This window comes from Aquarana catesbeiana, linkage group LG06, assembly GCF_042186555.1.
Source record: "Aquarana catesbeiana isolate 2022-GZ linkage group LG06, ASM4218655v1, whole genome shotgun sequence".
Classification (NCBI taxonomy): domain Eukaryota; kingdom Metazoa; phylum Chordata; class Amphibia; order Anura; family Ranidae; genus Aquarana; species Aquarana catesbeiana.
The window spans coordinates 29,555,193-29,582,551 of record NC_133329.1 but is presented as its reverse complement, the minus strand read 5'-3'; the positions used below and the strand labels follow the sequence as shown (position 1 = coordinate 29,582,551).

At 42.3% G+C, this 27,359-nt stretch overlaps 1 protein-coding gene across 1 annotated transcript in view; it reads right to left on the bottom strand.

The window, feature by feature from the left end:
- The window catches only part of LOC141147926 (transmembrane protease serine 9-like), a 59,985-nt gene that overhangs the window by 7,628 nt on the left and 24,998 nt on the right, over positions 1–27,359 (bottom strand). The window contains exons 5-6 of the mRNA XM_073635084.1: positions 12,732–12,967; positions 198–351 (exon numbers count right to left, since the gene is read on the bottom strand). Of these exons, the coding sequence (XP_073491185.1) occupies positions 198–351; positions 12,732–12,967 (390 nt within the window). The remainder of the gene's footprint in view (positions 1–197; positions 352–12,731; positions 12,968–27,359) is intronic.

Here is a 27,359-nt window from a genome sequence, read left to right as displayed (position 1 = left end):
AGACGTTGTCAATGGAGAAGCCCTACCCTGAAAATAAGACCTACAAGGACTTTAACTAGGGCTTATTTGGAGGGTAGGGCTTATATTGCAGCAATCACCGACAATCACGCTAGGTCTTATTTTCAGGGAAACAGGGTAGCTGCTTATCGCCCTCCTTAGCAGTCTTTGCAAATTTCCACCGGAGTCCTCGAACTTACTTGTCAAAGCAGTGAGCCGCAGTCAGCACCCAAGAGTCGGCAATCAGGGACCCCCCGCATAATGCAGAGCCGTCCTTCTGTAGGATGACCTGCCAGGGCCACTCCCCTTTCCTAGCATCCTCTCCTCCGACAATGCGCATTATTTGTCCGCAGCCTGTAAGGTTATGGAAAACAGGTAGGATGTATTGGTTGTATGCATACTGAATTCTTCCTATTTATTTAATTATGTGAAAACTAGACATATTATAGAGTTTCATATATATACAACATGGAAACCCCTGAGCCTAAATTTTTTAATAATTACTGCATACAGAACTCAAAGACCATAAATACATAAACAACCACTAATCCGTATCCATAAATGGCCAGCAAACAACACATAAAAAGTTGAGTTTTACTAAACCTGTAACAGTCAAATCAGTCTGTATATTCAGTAAAGCATGTTTGTTATACTCACTGTGGAACCTAAGGGGTTAATCCTCTGCATTGTGTAAAAAAAGCTGTTTGATCCTGTCTTTTCTGATCCTCCCCTTCTTCCGCTGTCTCAAAAAAAATAACCTGATGTTTACAGAACCAGGGGACGGTCTGCACATGCTCAGTTTGGTGTGTATTGCTGGAGTTTTTTTTTTTTTCTTGGGGGGGTGCATGTGATCAGCACAGGGCCAATCAGCACTGTCCAGACAGAGGGTTAGTGCAGAATGAAAACTCCTCCTACAAAGTTTGCTAGGAACTGATAGAAGTCACAATGCCACTACTGTATATACTGCCGATGAGAAAAGGTATTTATCCGTTTATATTTACTAAATTTCCATGTTCTGTGGGAGACCAGATATAGTGAATGCAGGTTCTGGCTTTAGTAACACTTTAAAGTGATACTAAGTTCACCTTTTTTTGTGTTTAAAAATAACAAACATGTCATCCTTACCTGCTCTGTGTAATGGTTTTGCACAGAGCAGCCCGATCCTCCTCTTCTCGGGTCCCTCTTCGGAGCTCCTGGCCCCTCCCTCCAGCAAGTAGCTTGCTATGGGGGCACCCCGAGCAGCTGCTCTGGATGTGTGAAGTGGTGAGAAAAAATCCTCGATAGCCGCACTCAAGATAATTTTCGCCTATATTAAATACAAATCAACAAAAATACATGCCACAGCAGAAAGTACAGGGAAGCTGACGCGTTTCACACTATAATCATTACCTAATCATAACCCATGCTCCGGGTGTGTGTCCATTTAGACAGGCATCCGCAGAAAGACACGCCCTGCCTCTCTCCTCATTGGCTCACTGACCGAGTCTCTCCTGCAACATCGCTGGATAGAGAGGGGGCTCAGGTAAGTATTAGGGGGAGCTGCTGCACACAGAAGGCTTTTTATCTTAATGCATAGAATGTATTAAGATTAAAAAAAAAAACTTCTGACTTTACAATCGCTTTAAGTGCATGTCAAAGCCAAAATGTTTTCTTTTAGTCTTAGCTGGAGGGGTAAGGGGTAGGAGCCTCTGTCAGTTTGTTATTGACCATCTCTGCTGACCATTGTCGCAGACATAGAAAGTGATCTCACAGCCCATTTAGACCCTCTGTAACGGGGGGGTCATGGGGTTCTGGTAAGCGGCCAGGCTCTTTATTTATGGTGGTGGACCCACACACCTAGGATTCCACACAATTGAACAACCCACGATTGTTAATCACATTTTTTTGGGTGTTTCTTCATATGGACTATTTCTTTAATATTTCACATTTATATTTTTAATTTTGTTTATATTCTACACTGACTTTTTTTTTTTAAATATTCTTTGCACTGATTGTGATATATTATTGCATAGATTGTATATGTACCCACCAGGGGGGCCTGTGTATTCCCCCAATTTTGTATAGTGTGCTACACCAACACATTTACATATATTTGTTGCATTTTTGATTTTTTTAAGGTCGTGGCACCCTTCAGCCACACACACACTAATTGATCTAGCGCGAGTCACTAATTTTCCCATTTTACGTTGTGTGTTTGTGTCACATTAAGGACATCACAGCTTTTATTTTCATATGTTTTTGAAGCCCAGTTCATTTTTCCTTTTTTTTCCGTTCTGTGCTCTAGTGGCTGTACAGAGACTTTTCAGATCAAAATGGAGTCAGGCTGAGCGGTGCTCAATCATTTATAGCAGTGGTGGTCCAAACTGCGGCCCTTTGCTTTCTTTTATCTGGCCCTTGTGGCACCATTTCATCCACTGATACCAACAATTGGGCATAATTCCCCTCACTGAAACCAACAAAGGAGCACTATTCCTCCCAATGACGCCAACGATGGGGCCCGTGTCCTCTCAATGACACCAATGAGGGGGCACAACTTTTCCCAATGACACCAACACTGAGGCCCAATGACACCAATGATGGGGCACAATTTGTCATGGATGTACTGCGCATGGCTCTGCAACTGGCCGCGGGCACACGGATCCATTGGGATGTGTTCCAGTCCATAGGCATTCAGCAGGGAATAGACGTGCGCCAATGTGCATGCGCGTGCGCAGACCGCGGACACGCGCACAGTAGCGCAGCTTTGGCGCCCAGTGATCCTTAAAAGAGGCCTCTTCAGAATGCATCCTTGCTGTCTGATCTGCAGCTCATCCTGTACCTGATCCTGAACCTGCATCTGCTCCAGTGTTACCCGGCTTGTCCTGACCTCGCTGCTGTCTCCAGTCCTGACCCCTTGGCTTGCCTTTCACCTGCTCTGTGTTCCTGTTTGTTTGATGCAGATTCTGCCTGGACTTTGACCATTCTCTGCCTGCTGCTTCTGTCTGATTGATCCGCTGCTGTGACCTGGCTTGTCTGACCTTGCATCTGCCTACAAGTCCTGCATCTGTGTGCATCTGCCTACCAGTCCTGCATCTGTGTGCATCTGCCTACCAGTCCTGCATCTGTGCACATCTGCCTGCTACTTCTCAGCGTTCCTGCATCTGCAGCAATCAAGCTTGTTCCTGTCTCTGTCAAGCGGACATCATCTCCAGTCAAGGCTCTCCTACCCCGCTGTGCTCCGAGGGTCACTGTTCCCACTCCATTGATCCCGGAACCAGAGCCGTAAGAGAGGTCTCCCTCTGCACGACAGGCTCACCTCCAAAGTACTTGTCACAATTTCTGCCAATGACACCAACAATGAGGCCCAATGACACCAACAATGGGACACAATTCCTCCCTATGACAACAATGATGGGGTACAATATCTCCCAATGACACCAACAATGGGGCCAAATGACACAATTCCTCCCACTCGCACCGATGACGGGGCACAATTCCTCGCACTGACACCAAAGACGGGTCATTGTTTTTTCTCACTGCCGTCGGGACCTTTTTTACCAGTAGCCACAGTCCGGCCCCCCTTAAGTCTGACGGACAGTAAACTGGCCCTTTGTTTAGAAAGTTTGGAGACCCCTGATTTACTGGAAGCCTTCTATTCTTATCAATGAATACAAGGCTTCCTCTGATTGGCTGAGATGGACCGGTAGGTGGATGACCTTCTCCACCTCAGCCAATCATAGGATGTCTTGCATTAATTTGTAAAAAGGATATGAATGTCTGAGCAGTGCTCAGTCTTTCTCCATTTTTTTCCAGGAAGGAAGACCCATTCCCGCTGCCGAAACACAGTGTTGCATCGCTTAGTAAAGGAAATAGTTTGGGCCAGCTTGGTCCAAATGAACTATTTAAAGTCATAGTATTCCTAGAGTTAGGCTTTAATTCATAACAGATAAATGTGAAACACCCAATGCGTTTCAGCTGTTCCAAGATCTCCCCTCTTCCCCCTTCTTCAGGGCTAAAAAAATAGATTGAAATGGTTTGGGAAACAAATTATTTCAATAATAATTTATTTCATTTTAAAGTGTATCAATTCACATATAAATACCGTAGATACAAAAATTGTAAAAGAAAGCATTGTAAATAAAATGCAAAATATATAAAAATAACATGGGCAGGTCTCTAAGTATGTTATTTTTAAATATTTTGTATTTTATTTACAATGCATTCTTTTACAATTTTTGTATCTATTTATATTTGAATTGATACACCTCAATATGAAATAAATTATGGAAATCATTTGTTTCCCAAACCATTTGGGCAGATCGCATTTTTTTTTTTCTAAAAATGTAAAAGTTTTAAAAATAAAAAGTATTGGGGATAGATAAAAATCCAAAAATGGTTTGAAAATGCAGACTAGATCTGTATTAATTTTAAAACGGACCTTCAGTCATTTTTTTTCCATCTATTAAATCTTCTGCCCTTGTTGTTGTTTTAAGTTTGGATAGTAAAACATATTTTTTTTTTTGCCAGTAAATATATTATACAGCCCACTTCCTGTTTCTTGTCTGGTCATTAGCCTAGGTTTATGACATCATGCACAGCTCTCTCTCTCACTCTCCTGAGAGTTTGCCAGGAAGGGGGGGGGGTGAGTCATAAGAGGGCCAATGAGAGCTGCAGAGCTGGAGGTGTGCCTCTGTGTGTCTGTGTAAATCCAGGAAGTGAACAGGCAGCAGCTTCAGCTGCCCACAGTTAAAATGGTTGCAGCCAGACTCAGTGGAGGGAGATTTCTGCAGCATATTTGGCAAGTACAGAAAATATATATAACATAATATGCAAAGTGGTTGGAGGGAAGCTACAGAAATGGCAAAGATGTTTTTATTCCAAATTATGTGAGCGGACTGCAGTTCCTCTTTAAATTCTGTTCTAATTAGCAGCAAAGCAAAATCAAGCCTATAAAAATCCAACCTACAGAGTGAGAAACAGACCATTGGATGATGCAATTATAGTCAATGGACAATGAAACACATTTATCAATGCAGAATAAATAGCATAGGCGTCTGTATCAATGATTTATTATTTAAAATGCTATCAGTTTTTTTATGTATTTACGTTTAGGGTATAGAGAGTGTGGTAGTGTGGGTGTATAATTATAATAATAATAATACAACTATGTATGTTAGATGTGAAATGTTACAATGGAACAGGAATAGATGGATAATTTCCCGTGGGGATATCTGCTCTGGTGATAACTATGAAAGAGGGAATTTCACCCATTTGGAAGGGACTTCTCATTATCTGTTGTGTCCCAAGGACAGTAAAATAAGGTCAATCTCCACAATACCAAACCTTTCTGTACTCTGCCCAGACATCATTTTTATATTTATATACAATAATTAATATATATAGATATATAGCTATATATATCTATATATATCTATATATCTCTATATATATGTACAAGTCTTGCAAATGTTTTTAACTTCTCGCCATGTATAATATGTCTACATAAACAGCCAAAAATCAGCCTCCATATTTATATGGATGTATATGATAAAAATACACATAAAAATACACTATATACTGTATATATAATATATGTATATATATATATATATATATCTATATATATATATATATATATATCTATATATATATATATATATATATATATATATATAGATATATATATATATATATATATATATAGATATAGATATAGATATATATAGATATATATATATATATATATAGATATATATATGTATATAGATATATATCTATACATATATCTATCTATATCTATATCTATCTATCTATCTATCTATATATATATATATATATATATATAGATAGATAGATATATATATATAGATATATAGATATGCATATCTATAGATCTATATATATATATATCTATCTATATATATCTATATATATAGATAGATATATATATATAGATATAGATATATATAGATAGATAGATAGATAGATAGATAGATAGATAGATAGATAGATAGATAGATAGATAGATATATATATGCATATATATATATATATATATATATATATATATATATATAGATATAGATATCTATATCTATATCTATATATAGATATAGATATAGATATAGATATCTATATATATAGATAGACATCTATCTATCTATCTATCTATCTATCTATCTATCTATCTATCTATCTATCTATCTATCTATCTATCTATATATATATAGCCCAGACATCATTTTTATATTTATATACAATAATTAATATATGGATATATATATATATATATATATATATATATATATATATATATATATATATATATATATATATATATATATATACAGTATATAATGTATTTTTATGTGTATGAATATCAATAAAGCCAGTTTCATGTATAAATATGGAGGCTGATTTTTGGCTGTTTATGTAGACATATTATACATGGCGAGAAGTTAAAAACATTTGCAAGACTTGTACATTTTTTAGATATTATCAAATACGGATCAAAAGAGCACAGGCAAAAAAAAAAATGGCATGCCGTTCTCTTTTTAAAATGCAGAGAAAAACAAGTATATGTGTGTATATTTGTTTTTTAAAAAGTATGTATAGCCCAAACTTTTTATTTGTATTTAGTAGTAAATGGGTTTAAATCCATTATTTCTCTTTATCCAGGTCAGTATCCCGTTACAGAGATTCCTCTTTACTTCCTCTCTTGGGAACCAACAAGAATGAGAAAAAAAAAAACCTACACAAAGTGAGGGGGAAATTCCCTTTCATTTGCCACCAGATTCAGTGTCCCCATTGGATGATTTCACCTCTGTTCCTGGTCTGATGACAACTGTGACACTTTAGTTCAGGGGTGACTTCTGTATTTTACAATACATTTTTCTAAAAAAGGAAAACTGTTTTAAAGCAAACCTGTTGTTGGTTGTCTGGTACTTACTTAAGTGAAACATCATCAGAAGCAGTAAAATCTTCTGCATGATGCTTCTTTGGTTGTTATGGTCCTCTGTCTTCTGCCCTCCTTGCCCTGCCACTGTCCTCCTTCTTGTCTTCTGTCCTCCTTGTCCTCCTTCTGTCCTCCTCCTTGTCTTCTGTCCTCCTCCTTGTCCTCTGCCCTCCTTGTCCTCCTTCTGTCCTCCTTGTCTTCTGTCCTCCTCCTTGTCCTCTGTCCTCCTTCTGTCCTCCTCCTTGTCCTCCGTCCTCCTCTGTCTCCCTGTCGAGGTGTGACAAAGGACATTAGGTCTCCTTATATAGGATTCCAAAAGCCGTCCAACTGGTTCTTGGTTTTTGCCATTTATGAAAGCATTGCTACGTCTGCAGGGACATGGGCAGTTCCATGGTTTCCCTTTTTCTTAAAAAAAAATTGGAAATTACCGTTTAACCACTTCCCGCCCGCCGGCTGTCAAATGACGGCTGGACGGCGCGGCTCTTGTTCTGGGTGGACGTCATATGACAGCCCTCCAGAACGACCGCTCTCGCTCGCCCGTGGGGGTGCGCAGTGCGGCGATCGGTGGTGCAGAGTGTCAGTCTGACATACCGTTACACCAATTTCGGTAAAGAACCTCTGACGGAGGCTCTTTACCACGTGATCAGCCGTTGATCGGCTTTTCCTCACTCGCGTCTGACAGATGCGAGTAGAGGAGAGCTGATCGGCTGCCCTCCTGACAGGGGGGGATCTGTGCTGTTTGTTTATCAGCGCAGCCCCCCCTCGGATGCCCACCCAGGACCACCAGGATGCCACTAGGACCACCAGGGATTGTCACCACACTGGACCACAAGGTATGCCACCCTTGACCACCAGGGAAATGCCAATCACTGCCCAGGCAGCTGCCAATCAGTGCCTATCCCCAATTCCTGCCAGTGCCATCGGTGATGCCTATCAATGCCATCAATCAGTGCCGCATATCAGTGCCCATCAGTGCCACGTATCAGTGCCGCCTATCAGTGCCCCTCAGTCCCCAGCAGTGCCCAGCAGTGCCGCCTATCAGTGCCACCAATAAGTACCCATCAGTGCAGCCTTTCAGTGCCCATCAGTGTCACCTATCAGTGCCCATCAGTGCCCACCAGGGTCACCCATGAGTGTCCATCAGTGCCCACCAGTGCCACCCATGAGTGCCCATCAGTGCTGCCTATCAATGCCCATAAGTGTTGCAAATCAGTGCCACCCATCAGTGCCCATCAGTGCCGCCTATCAGTGCCCATTGTCAGTGCCGTCATTGCCCATCAGTGCCACCTCATTGGTGCCACCTCATCGGTGCCGCCTTATTAGTGCCGTCAGTGAAGGAGAAAACGTATTTATTTGTGCATGCAATCAGACCCTCCCACAGTCCACATATAAGAAAACAGTTAACAAAAAGCCTAGGATTGCTTCACTCAAATTTATTGAAAAATAAAAAAATATATATAGAAATATAGGATAGTTCCATATCAACAGTTTCAGGCTTAAAATAATTCACACCCTTCCTCAAGTAGGAACATGCTACATATAATTTTTTATAATATATATATATATATATATATATATATATATATATATATATATATATATATATATATTTACATATATAGACTTTCCGTGGCTCCTCTACCAAAAAGAATAAATATATTTATGTGTGTTTTATTTGATTTATTTTATTTTATTTATTTATTTTTGGTAGTGGAGCCACTATCTATCTATCTATCTATCTATCTATCTATCTATCTATCTATCTATCTATCTATCTATCTATCTATCTATCTATCTATCTATCTATCTATCTATCTATCTTTCAATTTCAATTCATTACAATGTACCTTATAATGTATGACCATGCAGATGCTGTGATTGCTGTAATAGGATAATGGGCCGTGTATTTGCAGGGAGAAGATTATCACATGGCCAAAAAAGGGGTAAACTGGACCGACCAGTTATTTCTATAGCATAATTCTATGTTTCTAATTTTGTAATTATTGCCTTCTGGGTTGACCTGCCTGTTACGTCAGTTCCATGTCAGAACAGAGAAAAAAATATATATATTGCGTGTGGGGCCACACATTACTGAAAATACTGTATTGTCCGTGCAAACACAACACCGCCAATATACATCCAATAATATAAAGATGCGGCACCAGATCAGTTATGGGTTTTTTTGTAATACTTAAGACCCCTTTCACACTGAGGCATTTTTCAGGTGCTACAGTGCTAAAAATAGCACCTGAAAAAAGCCTCAGCTGCAACCCGAGGGCTTCCACACTGGGGCGCTGCGCTGGCAGCGCGTCACAAAAAGTCCTGCCAGCAGCTTCTTTGCAGCGGTGTAGGAGCGGTGAATATACCGCTCCTACACCGCTCCTGCCCATTGAAAACAATGGGGCAGCGTTGCCATATCGGTGGCAAAACGCCCCTGTATCGGCGTTTTGCGGGCGGATTCAAAACTGCCCCGGTAGTGGCCGAATAGCACCGCTACAACGACGGTAAAGCGGTGCTAAAAATAGCGCCACTTTACCGCTGGCGCCCGGGGCGGCTCAGTGTGAAAGGGGTCTTAGTCTCTGTTCTCAATTTGCATGGTCAATTTTTTTCAGCAGTTTCCACGTGCATTCACTTGAATGGGCTGCTTTGTGCACGTTTGTGGTGGCAAAGAAGCTCAGGAACCAAATTTTGGCCCAGGCACATTTTGCCATGATTCTTGTGTGCTTTGTGGTGTAGCAATTGTGGCAAAATCACACCGCATTTGGGATGACATTAAGACCCTTTTCACACTGAGCCGCCCCGGGCATCAGCGTTAAAGTTTAAAGTTTGAAGTTTTAACCCCCGCTAGAGGCCGAAAAGGGGTTAAATCCGCCCGCAAAACGCCGCTGCAGTGGCGCTTTGCTGGCGGTATAGCAGCGCTGCCCCATTGTTTTCAATGGTCAGGAGCGGTGGAGGAGCAGTGTATTCACCGCTCCTCCACCGCTGCAAAAAAGCTGCTGGCAGAACTTTTTGTGACATCCTGCCAGCGCAGCGCCCCGGTGTGAAAGCATTCGGGCTTTCACACTGGGTTTGCAGCTGAGGCTTTTTTCAGGCGCTATTTTTAGCTATGTAGCGCCTGAAAAACGCCTCAGTGTGAAAGGGGTCTAAGAATGAATGGCACGTAGCTGTATGTTGGCTCTTTAAGACGCTGTAGCAGGCGCCTAGAGCGTGTCCCCGGAGCCGATGCGCGTGCCCGGCGGGTGCGATGATGCCGGGCACTCGCGATCACTCGTGACAGAGCGAGAACCAGGATCTGTGTGTGTAAACACACAGATCCTGGTTCTGTCAGGGGAGAGAAGACAGATTGATTTTTATTATAGCAAAAAGTACAAAATATTGTTTTTTTTCAAAATTGACGCTCTGTTTTTTTTTGATAGCGCAAAAAATAAAAACCGCAGAGGTGATCAAATACCACCAAAAGAAAGCTCTATTTGTGGGGAAAAAAAGATATGAATTTTGTTTGGGTACAACGTCGCACGACTGCGCAACTGTCAGTTAAAACGACGCAGTGTCGTATCGCAAAAAATTGCCTGGTCAGGAAGGTGGCAAATCCTTCCAGGGCTGAAGTGGTTAAATATTGTGCCTGGGGTGTGCCCTTAGTATGCCTGTAAAGTAGTGCATCTTTCCCATGTTCATAACAGTACCAGAGCAAAATGACATTTCTAAAGGAAAAAAAATCATTGAAAACTGCTTGCGGCTGTAATGTATTGTCGGATCCTGTCAATATACATAAAAATGATTGAAAAACGGCATGAGTCCCCCACCCAGTCCATTACCAGGCCCTTTGGGTCTGGTATGAATATTAAGGGGAACCCTGCTCCAAATTTAAAAAAAAAAAAATTACGTGGGGGTCCCCCCAAAATCCATACCAGACTGTTATCTGAGCACGCAATCTGGCAGAAAGGAAGGGGGCCAAGAGAGCACCCCCCTCTTGAACCTTACCAGGCCACATGCCCTCAACATGGGAAGGGTACTTTGGGGTTCTCCCAAAACACCTTGTCCCCATGTTGATGGGGACAAGGGCCTCTTTCCCACAACCCTTCCCCAGTGGTTGTCCCCTCGACTGCCGTCTTTTTGCTTGAACAGCTGTTATATAGGCAAGGATGGGGCAACCCGGCGATGTAACCAGGTGAACCCGCCCCCTTCTGACATCATGTGATGTCACGTGACATCAGAAAAGGTCCGGGTCACCCGTTTACCTCACCAGATGGCCCCGTCCTCAGCTATATAACAGCTGTCATTGTTAACCCCTTGTTAAAGGTAGGGGGTTATTGTCTCTATGTGGTACATAGTGGCTAGAAGACAATTGTTCTCTCAGAGTGGCTGCTTGTTTGAAAATGAGTTCAGGGGTAGGTCTGACATATTTGGGGATGGTATAATCCTCTGTGAGGAAATGCCAATTCTTTGCAATCAGTGTTTGCAAATGTGGCTTATGAGTGGAGAATCTCGTGACCAGGCCCACGGTTTGATGATTATGTTTAGATGGAGTATAGTATAGTATTGTTCCTCTTGTTTTGGTCCATGCCTTGTTGTAAGATGTCTCAAAAGCGTACAGGAATATCCTCCTGCAAGTAGCCTTTCACGTAATAGGTTTGCCTGTTTCTTGAAATCTATGTCTGAAGTACAGTTCCTCTGTAGGCGGAGGTACTGGGTGTATGGAATGCTTCGAATCAGCAAGCTCGGATCTGAGCTGCTGGCGTGGAGTAAAGTGTTGACAGCACTGGACTTATGATAGAGATCAGATTGTATGTAACCCTCTGGGTCAATTGATATATCGAGGTCAAGAAAAGATATTCTTATCAGGAACCATGAATCAGACCGCGACAGAAGTAAAGTTAAATCACACTTGTTTTATAATAATAATAATAATAATAAGGTAAACAGAGTAAGCGTAGTCAAAACAAGCCAAAGTTCAGTAACCGGATCGGGTAGTCAGCCAAGCAAATGTCAGAGAGCCAGAGATAAACGTAATAGTACAGCAAGCAGGATCAGAAGCCAGAAGGAACGTCACCTGAGCAAGTCTTCAACAGGAACACAGGAGAAAGTCTCTGTGATGTTGACAAAGGCGAAGGCAGAGATCAGGTGAGCTGGACGACTTTAAGTAGGCAGGACTGACGAGCAGAATCAACAACAGCTGGGTAACTGTGGAGAGAGATGGGAGCTGGCAATTAGCCGATAGAGAAGGAAGGGCTGAGCTCAGCCCTGACAATTCTTGACTCATTCACTGTGTAGCTGTTGGTGTTCAGTTGATCCATAAATGTATGTAGATCCCTCTCTGTGCCGGTCCATATGACCAGCAAGTCATCAATGTACCTAAACCAACACAGGATGCAGGGGGGCCAGGGCACATGTATGTTGCTGGAGAAAACCTCCCTCTCCCATCCCATCTCCCATCCCCAAAAAATACAAATTAGCATAGGATGGAGCACAACGCGTGTCCATGGCTACATCCCGCACCTGTAAATATAGTTGGTCCATGAAAACAAAATAGTTTGTGGTCAAAATAAAAGACAATAAATCTAGAACAAAGCAGTTTAGTGGCCAAGAATGTCTATCTTCTTCCATGAGGAAGGACTCAGCCATTCAGACGCCCTGCTCGTGCGGGATACTCTAATAAACAAAGATTCGATATCGATGACGACGAGCAGGGCGCCAGGAGGGACATGAGTACCCTCCACATGTCTTAACAAGTCGGGTGTGTCCTTGATGAAGGACGGCAAGCTAGTTACGTGTGGAAGGAGAAATGAATCAACATATCTACTTGCACATTCAGATAAAGATCCGATGCCAGAAACAATAGGTCTTCCTGGTGGACATTTTAAGTTTTTATGAACCTTAGGCAAGGCATAGAATGTAGGAGTACGTGGGAAAGGATTAACCAAGTATTCCATAGTATCTTTATCAACCAAACCTTTCAGGTGGGCCTGAGCACAGAGGCCCCGGAACTCATTCTCAAATGAAGACACCATTTGCAAGTCAATAGGGCGATACCATTCCCTATTGTTCAATATGTCATAACACATATGTTGGTACTGTAGGTGGGACATAAGAACAATGTTTCCACCTGTCTGATGGTTTAATGACCATATGAGTTTGTGTTTTGAGTTGTTGCAATGCAGAAAGTTGTTATTTGGAAAGATTAGAGGGAAGTGAAGAAGAGTAAGATGGCCATTGTGCATTCTTGGGATCCCTGATGGATTTCTGGAGGAACATCCAGACATTTGTACATGCGGATAGTTCGGGGAAGTGACGTGATTTAGGCTTAAATTACTGTAGGTTCAGAAGTGTAAGCTGTCGCCTCGAGTGGGGGGGGGGTCAACTTCTATCTTTCCCTCATCATATAAATCATTAAGTCTCTCAGAGCTTGAAAATCCTTCATAGTAAAACCCTTTACTCTTTCAGATATTTCTCTTTCGGTTTTCTTAACCTTACGTTCAGAATCAAAACTATACTTATATGTTAGGTCAGTGTTTTTCAACTCCAGTCCTCAAGGTGCCCCAACAGGTCATGTTTTCAGGATTTCCCTCAAATGAAACAGCTGTGGAAATTACTAAGGCAGTGAACCTGATCAAATCATCTGTGCATAATAATGGAGAGCCTGAAAACATGACCTGTTGGGGCGCCTTGAGGACTGGAGTTGAGAAACAGTGTGTTAGGTTACGGGTGAATAGGTATACGTCTTTAATTGTTTGCATCATGTCAATCTCATGAGAGGGACAAAACCCTAATCCCATTCGTAGGACAGAAATCTGTGTATCAGTCAGATGAAAATTTGTGAGGTTAAATATGTTGAGCTCTGAGGATTTGGTGTTTGTGGAGCTCTCACTACAAATGTGTTTAGGATGCTTTAAACTTTGGCTTCTGCCAAAGCCAGAGCTGGGTCTAAATCAATATCGGTGGGAAATTTGGTGTTAGGTGGCACCACGACTGTGCCCTTATTTAGCAAATTCTGTATTATTGGTGTAAAATTGCTCTTTATAGTACCTTGATCCCCCATTCGAGGTAACACATTAGAGCGTGCTCTTTTTTCATTCTCTGTAGGTGAATACCCACCACCTTGGTTACCTGATCTATTGCTCTGACGTGCTCGTGATGCTTGAAAATTAGGAAATTGTGAGTGAACCTGTGAGGGAGTAGAAGCAGTGGTAGAGGAATCAGATTCAGTATTATCATCTGTTTGAGTATACATATAAGAAGAACTTCTTTTTACAGTATTATCCATGTTAAAGTTGTGACATTGTAGTGCGACTGTAGAAGTGAAACTAATATTTGCTTTATGATCACTATTGGTTTTAACATGTAAAGGTCGAATGGTATATATATATATATGTATACTTTTGTAATAAACTTTTTTCAATATTTTATTTATGACTGTCTATTGTCAGTTGATATACGGTACCAAGTCCGTTATAGCCTCCTCCTCCCAAACTGCACTCTTAACTGCACACCAGTGCACAAAGCACAAAGCAAGGTCCATAAAGACATGGATGAGCGAGTTTGGGGTGGAGGAACTTGTCCTGACCTCAACCCAATAGAACACCTTTGGGATGAATTAGATCGGAGACTGCAAGCCAGGCCTTCTCGTCCAACATCATTGCCTGACCTCACAAAGGTGCCTCTGGAAGAATGGTCAAACATTCCCATAGACACTCTCCTAAACCTTGTGGACAGCCTTCCCAGAAGAGTTGGAGCTGTTATAGCTGCAAAGGGCGGGCCAACTCAATATTGAACCCTACAGACTAATGCCCTGTACACACGAGCGGACTTTTCGACCGGACTGGTCCGACGGACCGGATCCGGTGGACAATCCGACCGTGTGTGGGCTTCAGCGGACCTTCAGGGGACTGTTTCTGTCAAAAATCTGACGGACTTTAGATTTGGAACATGTTTCAAATCTTTACATCTGAACTCCGCCGGACCCAGTTCCTATGGAAAAATCCGCTCGTCTGTGTGCTAGTCCGACGGACGAAAACCGACGCTAGGGCAGCTATTGGCTACTGGCTATGAACTTCCTTATTTTAGTCCGGTGTGCGTCATCACGTACCAATCCGTCGGACTTTGGTGTGATCGTGTGTAGGCAAGTCCGGTCGTTCGAAAGTCCGTTGGAAGTCCACCGAAAGTCCATCGAAAGGCCTTAGGAAAGACTGTCGGACCTTTGTTGCCAAAAAGTCTGCCCGTGTGTACAGGGCATAAGACTGGGATGTCATTAAAGTTCATGTGTGTGTAAAGGCAGGCGTCCCAATACTTTTGGTAATATAGGAGGGGGGGCTGCAATAGCTGGAACAAGCAAACTTGATGCACTCTGGAGTTAATGTGTTGCAGCAGGGGTGCTTACGGCCCAATCACTTGAAAAAATATATATTTTCACAAAAAATGCTTCCATTATGGATCTAATGTGCTTCAAGCCCAAAGCGGTAAATCAAAGTGGAAGTCTTTTTCAAAAATTCTTTAACAAGGTAATGTTAGCTCTAATTTAATTCTCATTTTGTAGCTTTTATTAAAATAACCCCTGGCGATCCTTCCACGAAGGTCTTTGTTTGGGCACTTCCTATTATCGGGTGACAACACTCTGTCCCTGTTCCCCAACTGTGACCTCCAAACCTTTTATTTCAGAACTGGAATATTTCAGAATAGAGTTTAATGTAACCTAACCTTTAAGATTTTTGGCGAAATAAAAACAACTAGTCTAGAGTCTAGAAAACACTTTTTTTTTCTAATACAAATGGAACGTATAATAAGTTGGTAAAATATAATAACGAGATAAGTAAGAAATACACACTCATACACACAACTGTTCTCAAGGTCATTTCAGTACACATTAGGCAGACCTGGTCCACTGTTGTCACCCTCACAAAAAAAGGGGTTACAGGAAATCAGCAGCCCTGAAATGTAACAAAGAGGGACAAAAAAATGTGAAAATGTGAAAACAATGATTTTATGAGCCATAAAATGGCGATTGTTTGTGGAATAGAGCAAACTAAATATCATCTATTTGGGATTTACTTTTACTGTGAAGTATAACTAAAGACAGCACTTTTTTTTGCTTTGGATGAAGTGGAGAGGGTTTAGAACCCCTGCCAGGTTTTCATTGCTGCCTGTGTCCCTGTTATGGAGATTCAAACTTTCTCTTTCTCCTGTTTACTATTTCATTAAAAGTGAAAGAAATTCTCGAATTTTGGGTTGTCCCCAGAACAGAAATATCCACCGAAGGGAACCCTAATTCTGGTGACAACCATGGATTCCCTCACTTTGGATATCCTCCAATGGGGACACTAGTTCTGATGACAACCATGGATTCCCTCACTTTGGATATCCTCCAATGGGGACACTAGTTCTGATGACAACCAGGGATTCCCTCACTTTGGATATCCTCCAATGGAGACACCAGTACTAATGACAATCAGGGATTCCCTCACTTTGGAAATCTTCCAATGGGGACACTAGATCTGATGACAACCAGGGATTCCCTCACTTTGGCAATTTTACAATGGGGACACTAGTACTAATGACAACCAGGGATTCCCTCACTGTGGAAATCTTCCAATGGGGACACTAGCTCTGGTGACAACCAGGGATTCCCTCACTTTGGATATCCTCCACTGGGGACACTAGTTCTGATGACAACCATGGATTCCCTCACTTTGGATATCCTCCACTGGGGACACTAGTTCTGATGACAACCATGGATTCCCTCACTTTGGATATCCTCCAATGGGGACACTAGTTCTGATGACAACCATGGATTCCCTCACTTTGGATATCCTCCACTGGGGACACTAGTTCTGATGACAACCATGGATTCCCTCACTTTGGATATCCTCCAATGGGAACACTAGTTCTGATGACAACCAGGGATTCCCTCACTTTGGAAATATTTCAATGGTGACACTAGTACTGATGATAACAAGGGATTCCCTCACTTTGGATATCCTCCAATGGGGACACTAGTTCTGATGACAACCAGGGATTCCTCCACTTTGGAAATATTCCAATGGGGACACTAGTTCTGGTGACTCTCTAGTGACACACTGGGATTCCCACACTTTGGAGGAATTTCTTCTCACTTCCTGGTTTAGTTATCGGACAGGAAGTGAGGGGAAATCTCCCCAAGGGGCCATAAATGGCAACAAAACAAAAAAAACCCAGACAAGTTTCTAACCCTCACTTACACTATCCAAAATGAAAAAAAAAAGTTTTAGTTCTACTTTGAGTGCAGGGAAAAAAATGTGTATAAAATTTAATTTTGGTGAAATTAGATATCATAAGTATTTTTATGTTTCATGTACATTTGTGTTCAGTACTAAACATTTTTCTGAGGACGATTCCCTATCCTATAGGATTGCTGTAAAGGGGAAATACTATGTAAAAAGACAAATGAGAATGATCCTTTGGGTATTTTATTATAGAAGAAGAGTGGAGGTTGATGCTCTACAGACGTGGCTGTCATTACGCAGGTTCCACCCAATTTGATGTGCCTACAACCATGAAATCTTTTAATGAACCATGAAGACAAACCCACTCAACAGATGCTGATCAGCTTCTTGGATGGTCATTTAGAATTTGTTTCGTATAATTGTATTACTTTCATGGTAACCTGTAAGAATACATATCGGCCTAAAATGATGAAGAAATTTGTTTTTTTTACTTTTTTTTAAATATTTATTATAGCAAAGAGTAAAAAAATTTTTTTTTTTTTCAAAATTGTCACTCTTTTTTTGTTTATAGCGCAAAAAATAAAAAACGCACATGTGAGAAAATACCACCAAAAGAAAGCTCTATTTGTAGGGGAAAAAAGGACGTCAGTTTTGTTTGGGTACAACGTCGCACAACCGCGCAATTGTCAGTTAAAGCGACGCAGCGCCGTATCGCAAAAAAAAAAAATGGCCTGGTCATTAAGGGGGAAAATCTTCAGGGGCTGAAATGGGTAAACGGGATTTCCCCTCATGTGGAAATCATTTTCTCTGCTCTTGTGCTCACAGCATAAGACGTGAAGAAAATCTCCCCAATGGAAAAAACAAAAAAACAAAACACCAAACGAAAAACGAAAATATAAAAATGTAATAACTTGACTAAAATAATTCCCACAAATATAGTAAAATATATAATATATTTTTTTTTATTATTGGGGTAGTTGGGTAGTTGTTGTGTTCATTTTATACGGCATTTCACATTGGGCTGTTGATATTGGGCTGTTGATAGTAGCTACATGCAGGGCTTTTTTTTCAGCGGGAACGCGGGGGAACGCAGTTCCGGCACCTTCAGCACTGAATGTATGTAATGGCAAGGGGTGCTGGGGTGTGCTGCAGGGTCTATTGACACTGGCTGCTGAGGAAACTATTGTCGCCGAAGGGGATCTATTTTTGCAGGGAGGGGTCTATTGTTGCTGGTGGGGGATTGTTGGCTGCTGAGGGTGGGTCTTATGTTTCTGGAGGTCAGTTGTTGCTAGGAGGGATCTTTTGTTGAGGGAGGGGGTCTGTTGTTGCTGGCTGCTGAAGGGTCTATTGATGCCGGATGCTTGAGGGTCTGTTGATGCCAGCTGCTGGAGGGTCTATTGATGCCGGCTGCTGGAGGGTCTATTGATGCCAGCTGCTGGAGGGTCTATTGATGCCGGCTGCTGGAGGGTCTATTGATGCCAGCTGCTGGAGGGTCTATTGATGCCGGCTGCTGGAGGGTCTATTGATGCTGACTGCTGGAGGGTCTATTGATGCTGGCTGCTGGAGGGTCTATTGATGCCGGCTGCTGGAGGGTCTATTGATGCCGGATGCTTGAGGGTCTGTTGATGCCAGCTGCTGGAGGGTCTATTGATGCCAGCTGCTGGAGGGTCTATTGATGGCGGCTGCTGGAGGGTCTATTGATGCCGGCTGCTGGAGGGTCTATTGATGCCGGCTGCTGGAGGGTCTATTGATGCCGGCTACTGAAGGGTCTATTGATGCCGGCTGCTGGAGGGTCTATTGATGCCGGCTGCTGGAGGGTCTATTGATGCCGGCTACTGAAGGGTCTATTGATACCGGCTGCTGGAGGGTCTATTGATGCCGGCTGCTGGAGGGTCTATTGATGCCGGCTGCTGGAGGGTCTATTGATGCCGGCTACTGAAGGGTCTATTGATGCCGGCTGCTGGAGGGTCTATTGATGCCGGCTGCTGGAGAGTCTATTGATGCCAGCTGCTGGAGGGTCTATTGATGCCGGCTACTGAAGGGTCTATTGATGCCGGCTGCTGGAGGGTCTATTGATGCCGGCTGCTGGAGGGTCTATTGATGCCGGCTGCTGGAGGGTCTATTGATACCGGCTGCTGGAGGGTCTATTGATGCCGGCTGCTGGAGGGTCTATTGATGCCGGCTGCTGGAGGGTCTATTGATGCCGGCTGCTGGAGGGTCTATTGATACCGGCTGCTGGAGGGTCTATTGATACCGGCTGCTGGAGGGTCTATTGATGCCGGCTGCTGGAGGGTCTATTGATGCCGGCTGCTGGAGGGTCTATTGATGCCGGCTGCTGGAGGGTCTATTGATACCGGCTGCTGGAGGGTCTATTGATGCCGGCTGCTGGAGGGTCTATTGATGCTGGCTGCAGGGGATCTTTTTTTACTGCTTTTCTTGCTATCAGTGACAAATTCCATATAAATTACTTAACACTACAAATCTTACTTGGTTCTGCATTCTCTAAAAGGGGCAATACTGGGAGGTGGGTAGGGGGTGGAACCAAGGAACGGTGCTTGAAAGTGGGTAGGGGGCCGAGACAAGGGGTGACTCTGAAAGGGGGAGTTCCTGCACCTATTCTCTGAGTAAAAAAAAATGTATATAATATATAGTACAAATTAACAATTTTTATTTATGTATATTTTAGTCATTATTCTATGATGTTTTATATTATTTGTATAATAACCAAGATAATACAAAATAAAAAATATTCAATTACTTTTTTATTAAGCAAAACTTTTTTTCTATGTAAATCAAACCTTAATATGATAAAGCAACAAACATTTCTGGCTATAAATGAGTGAGTGGAGTGAAGGTAACAATGTCTTTTCAATGTCTACACAGGTTGCACATAACCCTTCCATGCTGGTGCCCCCTCCTGGGCACTGGAGGTATTTCACATAATTTACTTGCATAGGATAAACAGAATCATATGAAGATGATGAATCAATAAAAAAAAAAAAAAGAAAGAAATAAGTTAAGCAGTAACGCTTCAAACATATTTTCACAGGAAATGCTGCAATAATTGATCTAAGGTGCCTTTAAGTCCAAAGTGTTAAAAAAAAGGGAAACCTATTTTTGTAAATATTTTTTTAGCCTGTTAATGTTGCTTCAAACGTTATCTTCAATTTTCAGCTTTCATTAAATAATCCCTGGTGATCCTGCCATGGAGGTCTTTGTTAGATGCATCCTGTTATCAGGTGACAATGTTCTATCCTTGCCTAAAAAAATACATTTTTTGTAACCTTTAAACTTATCAGATTGTTGCTGAGAGTCTAGAAAACGTGTCTGTGCAATGATCACAATTTTATAAAGAAAAATGTTAAAGTTTTTATTATGACAAAGTTTTTTTTTTGTTTTGTTTTTTTTTTTTATTATCAAACCTTAATATGAAAAATCAACAAAAAATATTGGATATAAATGATCAAATGCAACATGTTGATTGAAGCTAATTGTAAATTGTAAAATAAAATTGTAAATAAAATAATAATAAAAATAATAAAAATAATTAAATAAAAAGAGTGACTAGGAAGAGGGGACAAGGTAAGAACATAATTGCAATGCAGATTGAAGTAGGTGGGTTGCACATAAGCCTTATGTACTGGTGCCCCCTACTGGCCACTGGGGATATTTCAATGTCTATTGAAGTAAGTGCCCCCTTCTGGGCAACGGAGGTATATCTTTTTTTTTTTTTTTTTTTTGCAAATGATAAAAAAGAATAATATAAAAATTATATATAAAAAAAAAAAAAAAAAAAAAAAAAGCAATATCGCTTGAAAAACTATGTTTACAAGACATGTTTCCATTATTGATCGAATGTGCTTCAAGCCCAAAGTGTTAAATCAACCAGATTGCTGCTGAAATAAATACATCTTATGCCGCATACACACGATCGCACATTCCGACAACAAAATCCATGTTTTTTTTTTCCGACGCATGTTGGCTCAAACTTGTCTTGCATACACACGGTCACACAAATATTGTCAGAAATTCCGAACGTCAAGAACGCGGTGACGTACAAGACATACGACGAGCCGAGAACAATTAAGTTCAATAGCCAGTGTGGCTCTTCTGCTTGATTCCGAGCATGCGTGGAACTTTGTGCGTCGGAATTGTGTACACACGAACGGAACTTCCGACAACGGATTTTGTTGTCGGAAAATTTGAGATCCAGATCTCAAATTTTGTTTGTCGGAAATTCCGACAACAAATGTCCGATGGAGCCTACACACGGTCGGAATTTCCGACAACAAGCTCCCATTGAACATTTGTTATCGGAAATTCCGACTGTGCGTACGCGGCATAAGAGTCTAGAAACATTTCTGTGTAATGACCAAGATATTACAAAAGAAAAATATTCACTTTTTTTATTACAGCGAGAGGTTTTTTTTTCCTTTCTTCTGCCAAGCAAGGTCCTTTAAAGACATGGATGAGCGGGTTTGGGGGTGGAGGAACTTGACTGGCCTGCACAGAGTCCTGACCCCAACCTGATAGAACACCTTTGGGATGAATTAGAGCGCAGACTGCGAGCCAGGCCTTCTCGTCCAACATCAGTGCCTGACCTCACAAATGCGCTTCTGCGAGAATGGTCAAACATTCCCATAGACACACTCCTAAACCTTGTGGACGGCCTTCCCAGAAGAGTTGAAGCGGTTATAGCTGCAAAGGGTGGGCCAACTCAATATTGAACCCTACGGACTAAGACTGGGATTCCATTAAAGTTTATGTGGGTGTGAAGGCAGGCGTCCCAATACTTTTGGTAATATAGTGTATACAGTGGATATAAAAAGTCTACACACCCCTGGTAAAAAGTCAGGTTTCTGTGATCTAAAGAGATGAGACAAAGATGAATAATTTCTGAACTTGTTCCACCTTTAATTTGACCTATAAACTGTACAACGCAATTGAAAAACAAACTGAAATCTTTTAGGTGGAGGGAAGTAAATATAAAAAACTAAACTAATACGGTTGCATAAGTGTGCACACCCTTACACTAATACTTTGTTGAAGCACCTTTTAATTGTATTACAGCACTCAGTCTTTTTGGATATGAGTCTATCAGCTTGGTACATCTTAACTTGGCAATATTTGCCCACTCTTCTTTGCAAAAACACTCCAAATCTGTCAGATTGTGAGAGGGTATCTCCTGTGCACAGCCCTCTTCATATCACCCCACAGATTTTCAATGGGATTCAGGTCTGGGCTCTGGCTGGGCCATTCCAAAACTTGAATCTTCTTCTGGTGAAGCCATTCCTTTGTTGATTTGGATGTGTGCCTTGGGTCGTTGTCATGCTGAAAGATGAAGTTCCTCTTCATATTTAGCGTTCTAGCAGAAACCTGAAGGTTTTGTGCCAATATTGACTGGTATTTGGAACTGGTCATAATTCCAACTACCCTGACTAAGGCCCCTGTTTCAGCTGAAGAATAACAGCCCCAAAGCATGATTCTGCCACCACCATGCTTCACGGTGGGTATGGTGTTCGTTTGGTGATGTGCAGTGTTGTTTTCGCGCCAAACATATGTAGCACTGGTAGATTTTAAATCTACCGCTTATAGGTAAATTTAGTGGGTTATCTGTTCATACATAGTCAGATTTAGCCTCTGTTCCAGTTCGGCTGAGTTGCATGTAGTTTCACACTGTGCCTGTGGGTGTCGGTGTCGCCATGGGTCGGTGTTGGAAAGGCAACACGTTAAAGTGTATAAGTGCTCCTCTGTCCTGGAGATAACTCGGTGGAGGTGGTCCTCCGAGTTGTATTCTGGGAGAGGGTATTTATGGGACAGACGCCATGTTTTAAGGTCCATCTTTCGTTACCTGCTGGCCCTCCTGGCCTACAGGTATGTGTTAGGAGTACTACCGCATGGTCCTCCGACCGTGAGGACCACGTCGCTGCAGCGTGTGGGTGGGTCCAGAAGCCTGTCTGGGGCCTACCACAGCGGCGAGGGAATGGTCCTGTGCTGTCTGTCCTATGGGAAGAAGCTGGACAACTGAGAAGATCCCAGGGGAGGACCCATCATGGAAGGATCATGCAGAGTGCTGGTCTGGAGAGGGGCCTGGTGACTCGGTTGGAGGACGCATCCTAAAGTAATCCTACGACTTAGTACTGCCGGGTCGGCTTAAAGGTTCTGGTGCTGTGTTTGCTATTCATCGCAAATCATTACATCCTGTGGCAGAGGATCGTACAGGTTTCTATTTCAGTCAAGTCTGTGGCAAAGACTTTTGTTCGTGCTGCGTGCCGGTTGCTAGGTTAGTGAGAGAAACCTATCCAGGTGGGCAAAGATTCAATTCTAAAAGGAGAGTACATTCATCTACAAGATTCCAATTCCTAATACTACACTAAGAAAAGGTATTTGAACTTCCCTACAACTCTTCTTCTACCTCTTTCCTGCTACTTCCTTCAGTTACTCTTTTTTTAAAGCATTGGAAAAAATACTCAAGTGTCCGGTGCCTACACTGTTTGGTATTAAACTCAACGGGACCCTAGACCCGGTTCTGGTGAAATAGAGGTAACGAAGGTGACGGTAACAGCCCGCTTTAAACCAGCAGCTCCACCGAGAGTTATTGCTACACATATCTTTTGGAATTATGGCCAAAAAGTCCACCCTTGGTTTCATCAGACCATAACACATTTTCCCACATGCTTTTGGGAGACTTCTGATGTTTTTGTGCTAAATTTAGCCGAGCTTGGATGTTTTTCATCATAAGAAAAGGCTTCCGTCTCGCCACTCTACCCCATAGCCCAGACATATGAAGAATACGGGAGATTGTTGTCACATGTACCACACAGCCAGTACTTGACAGATATTCCTGCAACTCCTTTAATGTTGCTGTAGGCCTTTTGGCAGCCTCCCTGACCAGTTTTCTTCTCGTCTTTTCATCAATTTTGGAGGGACATCCAGTTCTTGGTAATGTCACTGTTGTGCCATATTTTCTCCACTTGATGATGACTGTCTTCACTGTGTTCCATGGTATATCTAATGCCTTGGAAATTCTTTTGTACCCTTCTCCTGACTGATACCTTTTAACAATGAGATCCCTCTGATGCTTTGGAAGCTCTCTGCAGACCATGGCTTTTGCTGAAGGATGCGACTAACAAAATGTCAGGAAAGACCTACTAAAACAGCTGAACTTTATTTGGGGTTAATCAGAGGAACTTTAAATGATGGCAGGTGTGTACTGACTCCTATTTAACATGAGTTTGAATGTGATTGCCTAATTCTGAACACAGCTACATCCCCAGTTATAAAAAAAAAGAGAAGCAGCGCCGACCTAAGTGCAGTATTGAAGCATAAACATTTTATTACAGGTTAAAATGCACTCGCTCAGCGTAAGGTAGATACAGGCACATCAAGTAGCCCCTACACACCCCCTCCCTCCCCCCCCCCCCGTTCCACCCCCCCCATAAAAATCCCCCCCCCCCCCACGACCCCAACATCTCAATCCATCTCAAGATTCCACCCCCACATCCTACTCGTAACCCACACCCATCGCGGCATGCGCACATACATGTTTTCGGTTTCACCAAACGCATGCACCTTTGTTTCTATATCTCCCATACTTCATCCCCACTCATCCGATCCATATATGTGCATGTACATGGACACACATATTTATGTAAACATTTCCCAAATCTTTTCCATATATATCTTTTCCATGTATGTGTATATATATATATATATATATATATATGTCTCTTATCCATAAATATAATTTTTTTATATCTTATTTTCCTTATATTATTTTATTCTATAAATATATATATATATCTATATAGATATATTATATATATATAATATATCTATATATCTATATAGATATATTATATATATATATATATATATATATATATATATATATATATATATATATTATAATATATAATAATAATAAATAAATAAATATATTTTTTATATACGGTATATATTTTTTAGGACATATACATTTTTTCTCCTTTACATCTTCCATATATTTTATTATATACAATCCTCCACACATCCTCCCATTTATAAGCCTATAATTCCCACAATAAAAAATCCTCCGATTCTCTTTCCCAACTTCACCTCATCATCGTTTTCACTAATTTTTATTATATATATATATTTTTATATTTTTCTCATTATTTTTTTTATATATTTTTTAATTTTATATACATTTTCTTATATTTTTATATTTTTTTTTCATTTACATTTTTTCCTTCATTCCACATATATTCCTCTTCATCCCATGCCACCCCATCCCACCCTCCCACTTCTCCTCCCGTTCTCATCCACCTCATAATTTGTTCTCTAATAGCACAAATCCATGCATCCCGTCCCTCCACTGCTCTCTCCCTCCCCCCTCCCTTCACACACATCTTCACCTCCCTTGCTATTTCCTCCCTGTCTCCCCCACTCTCCACCCCCTATATTGTCATACAGATAGAGCCTCCCCACCACACAGTCTACCCCTCCCACGGCTCCCTGAAGCCCAATACGAGGTAGGCGGGACCAATGATGCAACTGGCCCGCCCGCCCTTCTTATACCTCTTCCATAATGAACGAACGCTATGCCTGATGAAGGAGCACGCATGCTCCGAATGCGTGCACGCCCCCAGCGTCACTGAAACCCGGGAAATACAACAACAAACCAGACGATCCACGCTGTGCCTGTCTCAACCCAGCCTGTGACACTGGTTACCACCGGCACCGCCAGACGGGACAAGAGACGAGTATAACACCTGCCAGCACATAGGATCGCCCCCTGTGGAGCCCTGCTGCCCACCACACAGCCTACCCGGACGGATTTTTTTACTTGATGTGCCTGTATCTACCTTAATCTAAGTGAGTGCATTTTAACCTGTAATAAAATGCTTCAATACTGCACTTAGGTTGGCGCTGCTTCTCTTCTTTTTTATCTCCCTCCAAAGGTGAATTCCCCCCTAAAAGATTTCAGTTTGTTGTTCAACTGAGTTGTACAGTTTATAGGTCACATTAAAGGTGGAAAAAGTTCTGAAATGTTTTATTTTTGTCTGATTTTTTTAACGACCGCCTCACGCCGATGTACGTCGGCAAAGTGGCACGGACAGGCAAAATCACGTACAGGGTACGTGATTTGCCTTCCGCGGGTGGGGGGTCCGATCGGACCCCCCCCCGGTGCCCGAGGCGGTCGTCTTTTGTCCAGCGGCGATCGGTGATGAGGGGGAGACCATCCGTTCGTGGCCCCCCCCTCGCGATCGCCGCCGGCCAATGAAAACACTCCTTTGCTGCTGTATGCTAAACAGCAGCAAAGGAAGTGATGTCATCTCCCCTCGGGTCGGTATTTTCCGTTCCGGCCCGAGGAGAGAAGACATCTATGTGAGTGCACAACACACACACACACAGTAGAACATGCCAGGCACACAAAACACTCCGATCCCCCCCCCGATCGCCCCCCGATCCCCCCCCAATCACCCCCCCCCCCCCCGTCACAAACTGACACCAGCAGTTTTTTTTTTTTTTTTTTTTTTCTGATTACTGCATAGTGTCAGTTTGTGACAGTTACAGTGTTGGGACAGTGAGTATTACCCCCCTTTAGGTCTAGGGTACCCCCCTAACCCCCCCTAATAAAGTTTTAACCCCTTGATCACCCCCCGTCACCAGTGTTGCTAAGCGATCATTTTTCTGATCGCTGTATTAGTGTCGCTGGTGACGCTAGTTAGTGAGGTAAATATTTAGGTTCGCCGTCAGCGTTTTATAGCGTCAGGGACCCCCATATACTACCTAATAAATGTTTTAACCCCTTGATTGCCCCCTAGTTAACCCTTTCACCACTGATCACCGTATAACCGTTACGGGTGACGCAGGTTAGTTCGTTTATTTTTTATAGTGTCAGGGCACCCGCCGTTTATTACCAAATAAAGGTTTAGCCCCCTGATCGCCCGGCGGTGATATGCGTCGCCCCAGGCAGCGTCAGATTAGCGCCAGTACCGCTAACACCCACGCACGCAGCATACGCCTCCCTTAGTGGTATAGTATCTGTACAGATCAATATCTGATCCGATCAGATCTATACTAGCGTCCCCAGCAGTTTAGGGTTCCCAAAAACGCAGTGTTAGCGGAATCAGCCCAGATACCTGCTAGCACCTGCGTTTTGCCCCTCCGCCCGGCCCAGCCCAGCCCACCCAAGTGCAGTATCGATCGATCACTGACACTTACAAAACACTAAACGCATAACTGCAGCG